General features: G+C 37.7%; 1 protein-coding gene across 47 annotated transcripts in view; it reads right to left on the reverse strand.

Annotated features, from left to right (window-relative positions):
- Positions 1–12,854, reverse strand: part of plekha5 (pleckstrin homology domain containing, family A member 5) — a 158,669-nt gene that overhangs the window by 15,747 nt on the left and 130,068 nt on the right. For 18 of the 47 annotated variants that reach the window (XM_084111235.1, XM_084111225.1, XM_084111214.1 and 15 more), the window contains 6 exons: positions 9,591–10,041; positions 8,701–8,775; positions 6,670–6,789; positions 4,998–5,051; positions 2,909–2,989; positions 1–25 (listed from right to left, as the gene is read on the reverse strand). The exon at positions 1–25 is cut by the window's left edge and continues 41 nt beyond it. In XM_084111235.1, the coding sequence (XP_083967361.1) occupies positions 1–25; positions 2,909–2,989; positions 4,998–5,051; positions 6,670–6,789; positions 8,701–8,775; positions 9,591–10,041 (806 nt within the window). The remainder of the gene's footprint in view (positions 26–2,908; positions 2,990–4,997; positions 5,052–6,669; positions 6,790–8,700; positions 8,776–9,590; positions 10,042–12,854) is intronic. The other 29 variants (XM_084111228.1, XM_084111230.1, XM_084111229.1 and 26 more) reach the window with 5 other exon arrangements.

The raw sequence follows: 12,854 nt of genomic DNA on the forward strand, positions 1-12,854 counted from the left end.
CTCTGTATTCTTCAGGACTCATTTGCTGAAATGAGAGGAGATTACATAAGATATTATATGCATTATATAATATATCCTAGTGTTATAAAGCGCTCTAGACTGCATATGAAGCAATGGAGTAAGCGACATGAGCCTGTATATAGTTGAGTTACTATTGCTCTACATGCAACTTACTCCTCAATATACTGTCAAAAAAATTACTTAAGCTTAACCGTTAAACATAACTACATAAAAATGAACTTTATTTGCTACAGTCACTTCAGTAAATCCTGTAACAATTGCAGCCAGTACAATATAAACATGTGCAGTCAGTTTTGCAACAGGGATCTTTATATACAGTCACACTGTATACAAAAGCACTGGGACTGACAACCAAACAATCATGCAAACTCCATCCAAACACTTCGGAAGAAGCAAATGGGAAAGTCTGATGGAAGTTTTCTATCGTATACAAACAAAGACGTATGCAAAAAAATTATTTGCTTCCTCAGTATTTTTGTCTTTTCCAGTACAAATATCTATATATCCTTAAATCAAGATATGTTAACTCGAGAAACAAAGTCTTGATGTCTGAAAAATGTCTCAAAATTAAAGGGGTTTATGCTTTAAAAAAAAGAAATCTGCCAATTAGGTCAGAAAAATAACCTTAATTATTGGCAAACACTCACTTAAAACAAGACTTAATATCTTATGTGATTGCTTCGCAAGTAAACGTATCTTGATTTAAGAATGTTCGTACTCGAAAACGACAAAAATACTGAGTAAGAAAATCTTTTTTTTTTTTCACACACACACTCACTCATTCACACTTGTCTGCAGCCGGGTGAGTTTATGCAGATATGAATAATCTCATCATGGAAATAACGCTGTTTCAACACCATCTGGTGTGAAAGAATCACAAAACTGTTAAGAGCGCTTGTGTCGTACACGTCCACAACATCTGCTACGGGACATGGGGAACACACACGCACACGCAAACACAGAGTTTGAGCGCCAATTTAAGAGAAAACTACAACAAGAGGCATGTCCTCTGTTAAATATGAATGGATCGTGTGCTGAAAAACAGTTTGGAGGGCGATGGAGGTTTCAGGCCGTTCCCTGCAGGCCTCGGGTAATTACCGCCTCTGACAGGTCTGTCAGCGCTTGAGTTACTGTGACTAATGACAACTAGAAAAAGCTGAAACTAAATCCGAAAGGCCCGCACACGCTCGACTACAGGCCAGCAGAGAGGAACTCCTGACACCGAATCTCAGTTCTCCGACTTTAAAAGGTTTTCTTAGAGAGGAGAGGAAGCTGCTGTCGGAGATTTGAAGAACAAAGACAAATCTGAACATAAAAGGGATAGTTCACCCAAAAATGAAAGTTCTCTCACCTCATATCACCTCAAGTATGGCCACGGTTATGGCATGAGGTTGTCAATTCACCTTTTAGTGTGTGTTCAAACTTGGCATGTTTGGTTGGGTTAAAAACGAACACTGGTGCGATTGCTCTGTGGTTCATTTGAATAAGTGTGAACGCTGCCATCTGGTGCACCAAACAAGCGGAGCGAGATCGCTGAGGGTGTGTTTACACTTGTAGTTCGGTTCGCTTGGTTCGGATCAAAAAACCCCAAAACCAAACATCTAGTCCTGGTTTGCTTAGCGTTCACATTGGCATTTTAACACCGAACCTAAAGGCATAGGGATATGTTCACAACCTGATTGGTCGGCTTTTATTACGTGTATATTGCGATGAAACTTACCAAACATCCAATGTTGTGTTCTGGGCTAAATGCGCTTGTTGTATGTGTGTGACCTACATATGATGTTATTTTGACCAGCTGAGAACTCCTGAAGAGCTTATAAAATGTATAAAGGAGTGAAAACAGCGGCAGAAATCCCTCCGTCACACACAAACCAAGATCTGATGCGAGGAGACGCGGTTCTGATGCCTGAACTGAACTGTGATGGACAACATCGTGACTATCACGAGTAAAAAACAGGTTTGCTTGAGCATTCGGCCCTTTTTAGGCTCGCATGTTGTGACATCATGTCCTGTTTTTGGTTTGTTTACATGTTTTTGGTCCATGTTGCGCTCATATTTCATTCGAATCGCACCAGAGTTCGTTTGGAAGCGGACAAAGACCTGTTCATTTTGGGTGAACTATTCCTTTAAGTTGACTTACAAAAACAAATTAGAAGAAAATTAACATCCAGCATATAAACCACGTCACTTCATAAGGAACTGCAACAAATACAGTACATGTCAAAAGTCTTTCGCAAATTGAATGTCATTTTTACTTAGAAAGTTGTCAATTTGGTGACATATTTGTTGAATATTTGAATGTTGAATACAAAATCTCAGATGTGAGATAAAATATGTATGTATATATAAAACTATTGCAAAATACAGTTCTGTAATGATTATTAAAACGTTGTAGTTACAGTTATCGTCTTTGATGTGAACGGCCCTTTAAACCTTAAAACCTTTAAACCGTAAAACCATGTTTGCGTGACATTTTCTCCGCAATGCTTTTCCTTTGGAGGTCAAAATGGTACGTAATGCCAAGAACAAACAAAGAAAGGCTTTGTAAACCACACTGGTCTCCACACACTTGAGATTGAGCGAGTACATGTAAGCCGGCGTGATGGATGAAGCCATTGCTAATGAACGCGACATTAGCACGAGCAGCTGGTCAGCTAGCTGTGATTCGCACGGCTGTGCGGTGTACGAGACGTTCAAGCCATGCCAATACCAGTTTGAATTTCAACAAGAAAACAACAACAACAACAACAACAACGAAAACCAATGGGATATGCTGGAACGAAACCGACACAGGATGGGGCAGTGAGGGGGTGGAGCTTCGACAAAGAGGCGGGGCCCATGACACGAAAGGGGAGGAGCATAACCATGTGTTCCAAGACCTTACTTGCTGGTACAGTTGCGGCCTTGGCGCCGAGTTCTCAATCATAGTGTGAATCATGAAGATTATTGGCTCATTCTCCTTCATCTAGTACGTGAGGAGGAGGAGTAACAGCTGTTATCAAAGCACTACAAGACACACGCTGTGTGTTTTAACAGCTTTTGACCCTTACAAATATCACAGGTCTGCTTTACTCATGCTTTTTTCTTGTTCACTGTTCCGGAATAATGACTTCAGTAATGCAATATAATGTTAAAAGATAATAAATTGTTTTGTGAAAGAAAGAGAAGAACCCTTGCTGGATAGTGTTGACCTTTTCAAAAACATCCTAACATCAAAATGCCCAGCAAGATGTGTTTTATCAGAGATACTGTGTTCACTGGAAAGTGCTTGATAATATGCAAAATAAATGTCTGCAGTCTCATCTATACATAAGAATAACAGGAAACCTTTTCAGACCTCAACAGTCAGGACCAGGGCAGTGTTGTTATTATTGTTAAATAAAACTACAATGAAAATCATTTTCAGCAACTCTACATTTTAGACAACTTAAACTTTACACAAAGTGAAATCTTGCCTTGGCAACAAAAAATAAAAGCAAAAAAATAAAAGCTAATTCAAAATCTTAAATAATAATGATATATATACACTACTGGTCAAACGTTTTAGATCGGTAAGATGTTTTTATGTTTTTAAAAGAAGTCTTTTCTGCTCACCAAGGCTGCATTTATTTGATTAAAAAACAATAAAAAAAAACAGTATTATTGTGAAATATTATGACAATTTAAATGACTGTTTTATATTTTAATATATTTTAAAATGTAATTTATTCCTCAGATGAAAGCTGAATTTTCAGCATCATTACTCCAGTCTTCAGTGTCACATGATCCTTTAGAAATCATTTTAATATGCTGATGTTATGCTCAAAAAACATTCATTATTATTTTCAATGTTGAAAACAGTTGCGTACAATTTTTTTTCAAAATTCTTTGATGAATAGAAAGTTCAAAAGAACAGCATTTATTTAAAATAGAATATTTTCTAACATTATAAATGTCTTTACTGTAACTTTTGATCAGTTTAACTCATCCTTCATGAATAAAAGTATTGATTTATTGTATTTCTTTCCCCCAAAAATAAAATAAAAATTCTTACTGACCCCAAACTTTTGAACAGTAGTGTTTAATGTTACAAAAGCTTTAGATTTCAGATAAATGCTGTTCTTTTCAACTTTCTATTCATCATAGCATCATGAAATAAAAATGTAAAAAACTGTTTTCAACATTGATAATAATCAGAAATGTTTGGTGAGCATCAAATCATCATATTAGAATGATTTCTGAAGGATCATGTGACCCTGAAGACTGGAGTAATGATGCTGAAAATTCAGCTTTGATCACAGGAATAAATTACACTTTACTGTATATTCACATAGAAAACAGCTGTTTTAAATTGTAATAATATTTCACAATATTACTGTTTTTGTTTGTATTTTTAATCAAATAAATGCAGCCTTGGTGAGCAGAAGAGACTTCTTTTAAAAACATTAAAAATCGTACCGATCTAAAACTTTTGACCGGTAGTGTATATGCGGTGTAGCATTTGTATAAAATACCATAGTGTTGTTTTCTGAAAATACATTATAAAAACACAAGAATTATTCACCCACACCAATCATAATTCTTTATGGTATGAGTAGTTAATACCCAAGTCCCAAAACTTGCTTATGCCTGTAAAGAAAAGAATATTAAATGTACTTCCTGAACCAAGGGCTTTCAAAACAGAAAGGTTACTCTATTAGTTATATGAACAATACGATACACACACACAATAGGCTTCCATTGAGAATGGACAAACTAAACAATACAAATGAACTATGTTTTTTCATTTTAAACTAATATAAGAAAAGACTTAAATGAATCAGCAGTGAACTGCTATTTTAAGGGACACCATCTGCATTCAACAGACGCAGAACTGTCGCAGATGCACTGACTGGAGAACAGAGAGAACGCTTGGGTTTGATCTGTGCTGTAATAAAAGTACAGTAGCCAACGAGTGAGAGAAACAGGAAGTGAGAAACAGGAGAGTCCCTCACCTGGCTGTCCAAGTACATGAGATTCCTCTGTAGGTGATGGGAAAGGATTTCACTCTAGAGACGCAGAGAGAAAGAAGATGAGAGGAGAGAAGTGAGAAAACGAGAAACTTTGGGCTTCAGAGCAGGGGAAGTGCAACAGAGACGGAGCAAAAGAAATCAGAACTAAAGAAGCCATTCACTGCTGTCAAAGTCAGCAACGGCGAGCTCCACTTTATCCTGAAGTTCATCATGCACTTCTATGAGCTAAATGAAGCAAGCCGAAGAGCAAATCAGAAATAAGGCTCTCGCATATAAACGGGTCCACCAAGAGGATAGCAAACAAACACACAACTTCTGCTGATCATGTTCCTCACACTGCGTCAGATGCATGCAGCAGTCGCACAAAACATGATCAAAACCTACGGGATTGAAGGGATTTGCACGTTAGTGGAAAGGAAAGGACGTTTCTCCAACATTATAACACTTTACAATAAGGTTTCATTTGTTAACATTAGCTAATGCATTAGCTGACATGAACTAACGGTGAGCGATATATTTTTTTAAAGCATTTATTGCCATAGAAGAACCATTTTGGTTTCCCAAAGAATCTTTCAGCGAACAGTTCTAGAAAGAACATTTTAATACATTTAAAGAACCTTTTGTGCAATGGAAATGTTCAACGGTTGTTTAAGGTTCTTCATTGAACCATCAATGCCAATAAAGAACCTTTATTTTTAAGAGTGTAGTTAGTAAAAAATATAATTGTTCATTGCTTGTTGGTGTTAGTTGACAGTGCATTAATTAATGTTAACAAATATTACTTTTGATTTTAAAAATGTATTAAATGATTATTGTCTAATATTAACTCTTTCCCCAACAGCGTAAAAAAAAAAAGAAAAAAAAAAAGTTGCTAGCCAGCTCCAGCATTTTTGATCATTTTCACGGCCAACAGAACATTTTGCTGTATTAATATCTAAACCTACAATATGTCAAAAGAAAGAAAAGAGCATCTGTTTTTAAACAAAACAAAACATTTTATTCTAGATTCATGCATTACTTTTATTTAATTTATCAACACTTCAATCTGGGAAGGTTTAATAAAAATTAAAAAAAGCAACATTTAGATCAAAAAGCTGAGAAAATTACGTTTTGGTCAAAGACTACATCCGGATCAGATTCATAACGATGATCAAAACACAGGCCGAGTAGATCGAGTCCATCAACACCACCAAAGCTTCACAGTCATTACCTTTTCATTGGTTCGACATTTCATCCAGTAACGTTTGATGATCGCGTTATTTTACATGTGCGTAAGCAAAGCTTACTATTGGATCTGGAGATTCTGTACTCTTCCAGAAGCAGCGTAATAGCGCCTCCTACTGTGTGTAACAGTGAAATCACGGATTCCCAGAAAATGGCAGGGAAAGAGTTAATAAATGCACTAGAAGTATTGTCCATTTTCAGCTCATGTTAACTAATGTAGCTAACTAATGTTAACAAATGAAACCTTACTGTAAAGCACTAAATCTTGCATTGAAACTTACAGTGAAGTAGACATCAACCAATCCACAACAGCATGCGGAAGCAATGGGAAAACCACCAAACTAGGAGATGAAAGGGCGAGGTTGTGGGGTGGCTGGGGGGTTTGCGGGGTACACTAACAAGCCCTTTACTCTGGGATGCACAGGCTGACCTTTGGGTTGGTGGCATCGAGGTTTATCTGCATTAGCTGTGCGAGCGTGTGCTCACGGAGGCTGTTGAGCTCGGCCTGCTGCCGCCTCAGTTTGATGAGCAGAAGAGTCAGTTCCTCTGGCTGCAGCGGGACAGGACAGTGGTTAGTGTGGGCCGGGATCAGAGGGTTACGGGGGTTTGGGCCGTGTTTTGATACAGATGTGTAATGACATATGTGTAAAACACATATGGAGCTCTATTAATATTTCATCAAATGACTGCAGGCTTTTTCATTATAATGCTCGGTCTCCCTGAAATCATTTCACAGACAATTTCTGCCCATTGTATTTTGTGTGTTGAGTTGCAATCTTGGATAGACTGACATAAACCTGTGATTTCTAATTCAACATGATTATCCAGCTCTGGCAGGTCCAGCTAAGGTGCATAAACCAGTTTAGTAACCATTAAAAAAAATAGGTTCTCTAGCTAGAAACTAAGTACAATCTGGTTTTAGATTGTGTATTGTCTGGAATAGCTGGACAATTTGCTTTTAAGAAATGAAAATCAAGCACAAAAAAATTACAAAAGATATAACAAATTATAAAAATAAAAGGTAATTGAAAATATTAATAGATACTATATATATATATGTGTGTGTGTGTGTGATTATTAAACTGGTTTATGCAGCTTAGCTGAACCTGGTAGAGCTGGTTAATAATGTTAATTAGATATCACAGGTTTATGTCAGTATCCTGAAAATGTTATATTCTTCAATGCTTCTATTTTCAATGTTGTAGCATTAAAGTATAATATGTTCAGGATAGACTGACATTAACCAGCTAAGTTGCATAAACTAGGTTAGTAACTTTAAATTTAAAAGTAAGTTGTTTTTTTTCCCAGCAGGAATAACTGGGTTAAGTTTAAATGTTTTTAAGAAACACTCATTTATCCTTAGAAACTTGTTCTAAGCAGTACTTGAAGCAAATAACTCAGGGATCTGAGTTATCTTATGTCTGACATTTCATCTTGGGTTATAATAATTTAAGAATAAAAAAAGTAACATCACACAAAAACAAAGATCATAAAAACTTTCTCAGGGAGATGAAGAGGCTTTTACTGAAATCAAAATGTTTAAGATACTAAATTTAATTTCACGGACTGTAACTAAAGACATTTTTCCAACAGTTACCCAGTGATGATGAGTAAAACACATATGGAGGAGCTCTATTAATATTTCATCAAGTGACCGCAGGCTTTTTCATTATAATGCTCGGTCTCCCTGAAATCATATCACAGACAATTTCTGCCTATTGTATTTTGTGTTAGTGAAATGAATAAATAAAAAGCATAGGCTTAACAGGTAAAAGCCGGCCTAAGGCTGTTAAAACTTGAAATGTCAAGTAAGAGAATAATAATTTTAGTTTTAATAAGAGCTTATGGTATTAGCACTTCTCCTGTGTGCTGCTGTCACAATAGACACACACACACACACACACACACACACACGCACCTCTCTGTCAGAGACATTTAATTCAACCTAAAACATAAATAACCAAATCTTCTGCATTGAAACAACCCATCAACACACACACCTTGTGCAGATGACAAGGCTACTGGTGTGTACTTGTAGAACATATTTGAATATCCGTTTAACTCAACATGAAATGCATTTGCAACCTGTTTTACATCCATAATACCTTCAGGTGAAGCAGATCAAGTCATATTTTGATGAAAGATTAGAGAAAAATGTTTACCTTTGAAATGATGTGCACAGATGAATCATGCACTGTAAGACCAGGAGCATGTTTTAAGAAACTAAATCAATTTTGATCTCATGTTGACTTAACATAAGCAGCTTCGACCTACGCATGTAAAATATTCTGTCCAAAGCAGCCTAATTTGCAAGCCAAAGACAGAGAAGCCTCAACGAATCCTCAGTGGCTCGCAACTGAAAAATGCAGAGTTTGACAGGAAAGCAAAGTTGTGGATCTGTGTGTTACATAGATGTTGTTTGCACAGAGGAAGTGGTGGGTGGAGAAGAGGGAAAGCGTACCGTTTTGCCTTGCAGAGACTGTGCAGTGATGCTCTGTGCGGGAGGAACGGGCCTGCGCTCGGCAGGGTAGGAATACTGAGAGAGAAAGAGCAAAGCACGACAATCATGGCAATTGGAACGAGCCGTTCTGGTGAAGAGAGCATTAAACCCTCAGCATTCAGAGAAACTTAAAGACTCGGTAATTTAATGTGAGTGGATAATCACCCGCTCAGCTCAGGAAAATGACAGTTGTGTCATTATACAATCGCTGAAAGACGTGTCTGAGCAAGATTCTGGTTTGAAAGACAGATATACAAGTCGAACCAAAAATGATTCAGACATTAGATATATATATATTTTTTTACTAGTGGGTGCAGGACACTATAGTTAATTTATGTAAGTGAGGAGAGCAAAATAAAGTAAACTGTGACATATTATACCCAAAAATTCTTCATACAGTGACTACCAGTAAAATGTATAAAAGATTTGGGACCAAACATTATTCAGACTTTGACCTGACCATGTTTTTTGCGACCTTTTTACACCACAGACTGAACAAAATGAAGCATTGCTTGGTAACTGATTGAGCTAAACTGGTATTATCTAATTGTGTAGTTAAATTTAACAGCTGACAGATATTCAACATAATTCATCTGTGAGACAGTCTAACAGAAGGACGGACAAACCAGTGAAATATCAACTGATCTGATAACTCTGAGTTTTGTCCTATTTTATCACCATTTTCTAAACTATAATTAAATGCAGAGGTTCCCACAACTTCAGCTTTGTCAGTGCAAGTTGCTTTCAGTTAAACATCTCAAACATGTATTTTAGTCTAGGACTAGCTTAAGCCTCGTGACTGTGATTTTCCCAGTCTTTCCATACAGTGGGAACCCCATTTAACTCTTTACCTTAGAGAGGTGCGGTCGGTGGCGGCGTTCAATAGTCACGTCCCCCCGAAACACAGGCGAGGAAACTTCAGAGCGGGAATCTGGGTTCAGAGGACGATTAGGGGAGAAGGTGTGGTAACCGGCCAGTGATCCGTGGGAAGGGGAGGTGGGGATGGACTCAGTGATCTGCCCCATGGTTTTAGGGCTGGGAAGCGTCCCGTATCCGATCCGGGTGTGAGACTGCCTCTGCTGCCACTCGTACAGCTGCCACATGGTGTCGTCCCGTATGGAGCGGCGCTTCTCTGCCGTGGTGGGCTGTAACGCCCGGTCGTACATCGACCCTGTGACGCTGCAGATGCTGTCCGGCCGAAGCATGTTGCGCGGGAGCGTACGGTAACCCTCGGGATAACGCGGCACGATCTGCGCCCGGTGGCTCGGCATATTCCTTGGCAACGTTTGGTAGGATGTAATGCTGGAAAACAAAGAAAGTGGAGTCACAAAGAGGTCAATGATGTACAAAACAACAGCACTTCGAGCAATCCACTTGAATAAGTGAGTTTTATAATACAATCATGCTAATAAGGCCTGGCTTTGACTTTGTGATGATTTCCTGTTATGCTGCAGGTGATAATTAAAGGGGTCCTATTATGCTTTTGTACATGTTCAACTCTCTTTAGTGTGTAATGTTGCTGTTTGAGCATGAAAAATATAGTTATTCTCTATATCAGTGTCAGTGTTTCTGAACTCCCTGAAACGCCTCCATTGTAGTCTTGAGTTTCTTCTGGGAACGAACACGTCACAATATTCCTCATTTAAATAATTAATGCGCAGAATAAAGGGGCGGGGCCTGGTTGAGTTAGTTAGTAGTGTGTTGAAACTGGCAGTTATGGTAAGGGGCGGGACATTTCCCAAACACTGACCAATCACAATACACTGATCCAGCCGACCAATCAGAGCACAGTGTGCTTTTCAGAAGGAGGGGCTTCATAGAGACAGGAACTAAACAGAGCGTTCCTGACAGACTGGGAAGAGAGGAGCCGCAACAATGGAGAATATGGGGAAAATAACCAACATTCAAGCATGAAAACCAGTTTTAGTAGAGCTCAAAAACAAATTCAAGACTTTGTAAAAGAGCACAAAAGTCCCCTTTAAACACTGGCTCATGCTAAAAGAGTCGTGCTTATACTCGTCACAGTCCTGCTCCCTCCACAAAAGCCTTCACCTTTGACTCCGGCTGATCATTAAACGTCTCTAATTTTCACTTGTCATCTGCCGATCGCTCAGAAATAATTACAGCATACAAACATCATCAACAGGAAACGCAGGAAAACAGATGGGAAGAGTGAGAGCGTGCCAGTGGAGTTTGTGAAGACTGAGGGAGAGTTACGAGCACTGCTCTTCCAGGAGCTGCTGATTTCGGCTTCCGTTCCCTGGCTTTTTTATAGGCACCATTAAAAGGTTTGGCTTGCACACCCTTGTACTGACAGAGTAGAAATCAATAAAGAGCTCCGAGTGCCAAAATCACAAACCACAAAAGTCACGTCTCTATTTGCTCTATTCTAACATGAGAAGCTCCAAACGATGTTGGCTGGATGTAGAAGACCAACCAAAATTTTTACCACAGTGAACAATGCTGGCATTAACCATCAAATATTTTCAATAGACAGTTTTACAGCAGTTAGTTTCACTCAAATTATTGAATTGAACACATGGCACTCCAAGAGAATTGATATATAATCACTGTCATTATAATCAAAGAAATTGCCAACATCGGAAACGTCCATTGTGGCAGATAAACATCCTATTTATATATTATGAGGCGTGTTAATTCATACTCTTTTTTTTCTTTTTCTTTTTTTTTTTCGTCTTTTGAAGGAAATATCTTTTACATTTATTCAATGTTTTTTAATTTCATAATTATAAACTGTCCATTTTACTCTAAAATGGAATATAACACTCATGCAAGATGCAAAACAAATGTGAAACTTAATTATTTTTTTTTTAAATGATTCAAAATATTATAATATAACAATAAATATATTTTTAAATTATATATAAAAATATTAACTGAAACATCCATATATTAAATTAAATGCAACATTTCCCTAATCTAAAACAAATTTCTCCTAAGGGAGACAATAAATGCTACCTTGACCTTGAACATTTTAGTAGTAATATTGTGCAGTATTATGTCATTTTCATCAGTGTATATTAATTTAAAGTTTAATCGCCATCGTATCTTTGTTTTTGTTGATGAAATCCAAAAACTCTGTCAATTCATTTTAAATATATTAAATAAATATATTTATAAATTAATGGTAATTTAGGGTCCAATTCTCACTATTAATTAGTTGCTTATTAGTATGCATATTACTAGTATATTGGCTGTTTATTACTACTTTTAAAGCACATATTAATGCCTTATTCTGTACTTAACAACTGCCTTACTAACTATTAATAAGCAGTAATTAGGAGTTTATTGAGGCAAAAGTCGTAGTTAACAGTTAGTTAATAGTGAGAATTGGACCCTAATCTAAAGTGTAATCACTGACAAAATTAACAGTGATGCTGCACATCGGCTCAAAGCACTTTATTAAAATAATTCATCTAAAATAAAATGATTTTGCTTACAAATGTGATTTAATTTTTGTCTGTGTCTGCTCCAATCAATTGCATCCTGAATCTTGCGTGTTGGTTACGTTAAACTAAATAACCTAAAATCCAGTTAACTGCATTACAAAAATAAATATATAAACCGATGGCAGCATGAGATCACGCAATCTGCTGAGAGTTTGGAAAGAAAGTTCGTGATTGGACAAGACGTGCATATCCAAACTGTCAAAAATAAGCCTGACGGCAGCCTAAACAAGCATTGCGATGTGTGCACAAGTTGCAAAAAATATTAAAGAGAGCAGAGACACGCTTCACCAATGCCTTTTGATAATGAGCATGAATCAGCATCTTAAATAACGCGAACACACGCCGCTGTCCTCCCTCCTCGCTCGCTTCCCTGTTCCTCTTCCTGCGCTGACAGCAACTCTGATCCACTTTGAGACAAATTTTCGTGGTGCTTGAGCATAAAGCTCCATGACTTATTCATCTGAGGAGAGGAGGACGAGACAAGCGAAGCAAACACGCGTCGACTGCACGGCTGAACGGAGGACGGCACCTGACATCAGTAGCGGCTCCCACATAACCAGCTTCATCCTCTCAGCTCGGGCCGGTGGAGGAGACCGGGCAGAGGTAAAAATATCTGTTCGCTCATGATAAAGAGCTCATGGAGGA

This window comes from Abramis brama, assembly GCF_963993115.1.
Source record: "Abramis brama genome assembly, chromosome: 4".
NCBI classification, from domain to species: Eukaryota; Metazoa; Chordata; class Actinopteri; order Cypriniformes; family Leuciscidae; genus Abramis; species Abramis brama.